This window comes from Bison bison, unplaced genomic scaffold (assembly GCF_000754665.1).
Source record: "Bison bison bison isolate TAMUID 2011002044 unplaced genomic scaffold, Bison_UMD1.0 scf7180017864456, whole genome shotgun sequence".
NCBI classification, from domain to species: Eukaryota; Metazoa; Chordata; class Mammalia; order Artiodactyla; family Bovidae; genus Bison; species Bison bison.
Genome location: NW_011495018.1, coordinates 20,102,637 through 20,107,845, shown reverse-complemented (window position 1 = coordinate 20,107,845; position 5,209 = coordinate 20,102,637). Strand labels below are relative to the sequence as shown.

Below are 5,209 nucleotides of genomic sequence, written 5' to 3'. Positions count from 1 at the left end.
CTTTCTTGGGGTACTTGAGTCATTCTGTGCCCTGCCCTTGCCTCATCCTGTCCATCAGCTTTTTCTGGGCATTACACTTTGTGTCCGATGGAATACATGAGTCCAGTCGAGTACTCAGGTTAAACTTCAGAAAAATTCAAGATGCTCAGCTTCTTCTCAGCTGCTCCTCCTTTGTTGTAAAGGCATATAGGAGAGGGTCTGCTGATACATGACTCTTAGGGGCAAGGGTACACTCTGCTAAAACGGCCTGAAAGTGTGTGTGGTATATGTGTGTCGTGTTTGCTGTGTATTGTGTGGTTGTATTGTGTATGTGGTATGTTGTATGTCTTATGGTTATGTGCAGTGTGTATTTTGTTTGTGTTACATGGTTGTATTGTGTGTGTTGTGTTGTACATGTGTTTGATATGTGTAGAGCGTTGTGTGTGGTGTCTGGTGTGTGTTGTGTGTGTGTGGTGTGGGTGTATGTGTGTCATACATGTGGTGTATCTGTGGGGTCTGTGTGTGTGTTTGTGTGATATGTGTGGTGTGGGTGTATGTGGGCTGTGAGTGTGGTATGTGTATGTGTATGTCTTCTGTTTAGAGACAATCCCTGATTTTTCTTGAGCTGAATGTAGGTGCAGAAACGTCTGTGACTTGACCGGTCACTCACTCAACATTGAGTCCCTTCAGTTGTCCACCTCATTTCTCCCAACTGAAGCTGTGACTCTGCCAGGCTGCGGCTGCAAGTTCACCACTGTCAGCACCCTGCAGAGTGAAGACTGTCCCTGCGGAGGCCACTGTGCAGAAAGCGGAGCGGCAGCTGGCCTGCTCATTCTGTGGGTTTTACCCAGAGCTGCCACAGGTGGCGCTCTAACCTTGCTGCAGAGGGCCCAGCCCAGGCTGTATCCCCAGAGGAGGCCAAAGCTGGTCCCAGGGAGCCACATCTCTTGTCCCCTGGTCAGTGAGGACTGCGTGGTTTTCCTGTATTGGGAAACCAAATGGAAGTTCCCCATCATTTTAGAATATTGGGTGAATGACTCAACTGACCTGTTTAATAACAACCGTGTGTGTGTATGTGTGTGTGTGTGTGTCTATGTTTGCAGCTGTTCAGGGTTGGGATTTTTGTTTGTTTCAAATATTGTGGCTGTTTGAGTTTTTTAAAGACACGTGTGAAGCTGCAACATGCCCCTGCAGTTCTGTGGTAGAGTCCCGAGGGCAGGTGACCAGGAAGTCTTGCTCTGAACCCTAGATAGGCTCAGGTCCTTTTCTGGATTTCTGTTTCATCATCTGATACATGAGCAGGTCAGAGCTCTAAGGACTCTTCCAACCCCAAATGCCTTCCTAGAAAAATGGAGGCCAAGAGGCGGCCTTTACTTCAGTGGAGGCCGGGTGTAGGGGTGACTTCAGTCTCCTAGTCAAGAGGTCAGCTGATAGAACCCCAGGTTAGGCAGCCTCTCCCACCAGGCTGGACCAGAGCAACCTTGCCAGACCCCAAACTCCACCCCCTTCCCTGGGACAGTCTCCTGCTTCCTGAGTGTAGCTCATTTCCAAGAGGAGATGTGGCTGAGCCAAACCAGCCCAATTATTCATCCCCATTCCCAGGAGCATTATGAGGAAAGAAGCAGAGGGCAGCCAGCATTGCGCCCAGGGAAAATCCCTCCCTGAGGGCGGAGGGAGGCAGAGCTTGCTCCAGGACCACTCTGGGCGCTGTGCACAGTGGTGGTAAGAGCGCATGGCCGGGTGGGGTCACGTGCACCGTGGTTCTGTTGCAGAGATGGGGTGTATCTGGCCAGGGTGGGGGGACCTGTGGGTGCCACAGATTCTAAAGTGGCTCCTTTGCCACCCCCTCACAGGTACGCCCCAGAAAGGCCGCGATCTCGAAGTCCAGTGAGCCGGTCGCTGTCCCCGAGGTCCCACACTCCGAGCTTCACCTCCTGCAGCTCTTCTCACAGCCCCCCGGGCCCTTCCCGGGCCGACTGGGGCAACGGCCGGGACTCGTGGGAGCACTCTCCCTACGCCAGGAGGGAGAACGGGGAGGACAAGAGGGATAGGACGGACACGTGGGCGCATGATCGCAAGCACTACCCCCGGCAACTAGACAAAGCCGAGTTAGACGAGCGACTGGAAGCGGGGAGGGGCTACAGAGAAAAGCACCCGAGGTCTGGGTCCCCCAACCCGCTCCACTCCGCGTCCGGCTATAAAAGCCGGGAAGACGGCTACCACCGGAAAGAGTCCAAGGGCAAATCGGACAAGTACCTGAAGCCGCAGCAGGATGCTCCAGGGAGGTCCAGGAGGAAAGATGAGGCCAGGCTGCGAGAAGGCAGGCACCCCCACGTGGACGACGCGGGCAGGGAAGACTGCCTGGAGCCCAAGGGCACCAAGTCCAAACAGAGTGAGAAAAACAGAGCCAAGAGATCTGATCGAGACCAAGAAGGAGCTGATGACAGAAAAGAAAGGATGGCAGAGAATGAGGTAAGGATGGAATCCCTTTCCCCCAGGTAAGGAGAGGCAGGTCCCAGGGGAGAAGACTAATAAGGATAATTAACACTTATGGAATGAATGAAATGCTTACTGAATGTGTACTCTGTGCCAGACACTGTGCTAACCATGTTATCTCAACTCTTTTAATCCTCGCAGCAACCCTACAAAGAAATACTAGTAATAATACTGTCATTACTGTGGATGAGGCAGCTGAGGCCCAGAGAGCTTACGTTAGTTGCCCAAGGACACACGGTCAGGAGATGGTAGAACTGGAATGACACCCAGTCATTGATCTGGCTCTAAGTCGCACGGCACCCTCCTGCCTTTACTAGAAGTTCGGCAAGGACTTGATGCAGAGGCCTTCTGTTGGATTTTGTCTGTTTGTCCAGGGTGGAGCTGCCCTGAAGTGTTTGCACCCACGCACTCTGCCAGGGTAGATTAGACCTTTGGTCTGCTCCGTCCTTTCTCCTGCCAGAGCATCCACCAGCGTTGGGCTTTGATGAGAGGTGGTGAAGGAGAAGCCACCACCCCCCGCTAAGTTATACTGGGTGCCCAGGGCTTGGTGTGTTTCTCCAGACATTGTGTTTCCTTCCACTGGAATAAAAATGCTCAGCAATTGGCTGGCGCTTTCCATCCAAATGCTTCATCCGGGGCTCACCATCTGCTGCAGGACTTCAGTCCTCCTTGTGACCCACTGATGTTAAACTCTCATCACCATCTTGAGAACAGCCTACAACCTATAGGGTTGCCCCAGGAGCCAGAGAACAGGCAGCAACTGAACTTGGGGAATGAAGGCTAAGGACAGGGTCCCTCCCTTTCTTATGATATGAAAAGCCCACCACAGGGCATTCCCCTGCCTGGGAGCCCCTCCCCGGAAGCTCCTCCCCTGCTGACATCCACATGGCTCCCTCCTCAGCTCCTGTGTCTTTATTCATTGTCACAGTCTCCAAAGTTTATTCTTGGTCACTGCATAAAATCACAACATCCCAACCCACTTCCCATCCTTCCCTGCTTTCTTTTTCTTAGTGGCATCTGTCTCCTTCTAATCTATCTCCTAATGTTTTTATTTTGTATAGGGTCTCCTCTCCCTCCCAGCCCTCCCCCACCCCAACCCCCTTGTGAGCTCAATGAGGGCAGGAATTTGTGTCACTGCCAGTCCCCCCTAATTCCTGGATTAGGGTTTGGCACAGAGTGGGTGTTCAATAAGTATTTGTAAAAGGAATGAATGATTGAGTCCAGACTCTGGAGGCAGAAGCCTGGCTTTTGAGAACTAGGTCACACCCTGTTCTTTTGGCCTCAGTTTTCTCCTTTGTGAAATGGGTGTGATCACAAGGCTGCTGTAAGACTTTTAACAAGATTGTGCTCAGGGGAAACACTGGGAGAGTCTGAAGGGAGTGCCCGTGCTGGCAAAGCCATTGTATGCACTGCTCAGTGTTTGTGGGAGGCCACAGCCAGACATAGGCTCAGCCCTGACCATGAGACCAAAAGAGAAAGAAAGAAGACAAGGCAGTGAATAGGACAACATGGGAAAGAGGCTCTCTTCCACTTTTCCTGGCAGGGGCACCAAGGTTTACAGACCCAGATGCCTAGGGCAGGGAAACCAGACAGGTGACACAGACCAGGTAGCATGACTGAAGCCAGAGAGGAAAACTGGGAATGTGGTGGACCAAGGAGGAAATGCCTGTATATTGGGTCAGCCACTTCTCAGGTCTACTCTATGGCTGCCGTGCAGGCATACATACCCTGTGTCTGATTTCCCTTTTCTTAAGGCAAGACCAAAGTCCAGATGCAGATATCTATATGAAATTTCCCATGTTTTAGAAATTATGTAAAACAAAACATGTCTGTAGGTCAGGTGGAGCCCCAGGCGTCCCCAGAATACAGCCCCCAGTATACATAATCCACAGGAGAGAGAAATATCAAAAGAACTCATGCTCAGTTCAAAGCCTAGAGAGAGATCCATGCATGCTGGGTGGCAGGTGTGTTCTTATTACTCACTTCACCCTCTCCTACCAGTCTCCATTCTCATATTCATGGAGCATCTAGCACTAGGGCTGCAGCTGTGAGTCAAAGCTAAAATGACTCTTAATTGCACGGAGCTCATGGTCTCGTGAAAAACACGCTCATAAAATAATTCCTTCATTGAACAGATGAGTATGAGTGTTAAGTGTTAAGGAGGTGGAGGATGCAGTGCTATCGGTGCCTTTAACAAACCAGAGGCTTTCCTGGGTTAGGATGTGCCTGTTGAGATTGAAAGGAATGGTGGGTATTTATTGGGTCAAAAGGAAGGAGAACAGACAGAGGGAATATCATGTGCAAAGGCCCTGTGGCTGGAGACCAGTGTTGCTGGAGCAGAGAGAGCCAGGGATAGAATGGTGGGAGGTGAGGCTGATGTGTCAACGAGAGACTGCATCATGCAGAGCCTTACAGGCAGGTTGAGGGGTTTTGTCTTTATCCTAAGTTCTAGGGGAAGGAAATGAAGCATTCAAGCAGGAAGGTGCAGGGAGGATATAATTGTTTTTACATTTTGGAATCGTCATTCCCGAGGACCTTGGGGAGAACACACTTGGGAGGAGGCTGCCAAGCAGAAGGGGAGACCAGTTAGTAGGTGGTTTAGCAGTGACCCCAGCCCTGTGGTGACAGCACTGCCTGCAATAGTCAGGACCTAATACTTTGCTCCCTAAGCTGGTGGGTGGGGATGGGGTGGGGCGAGAGGGCATTGGTTGCCTTTGTCTGTTCCCTGTAAGCT

General features: G+C 51.3%; 1 protein-coding gene across 2 annotated transcripts in view; it reads left to right on the top strand.

Moving 5' to 3' along the window:
- The window catches only part of RBM20 (RNA binding motif protein 20), a 75,300-nt gene that overhangs the window by 49,294 nt on the left and 20,797 nt on the right, over positions 1-5,209 (top strand). For both annotated transcript variants that reach the window (XM_010859365.1, XM_010859366.1), the window contains exon 9: positions 1,833-2,451. In XM_010859365.1, coding sequence (XP_010857667.1) covers positions 1,833-2,451 — 619 coding nt within the window. The remainder of the gene's footprint in view (positions 1-1,832; positions 2,452-5,209) is intronic.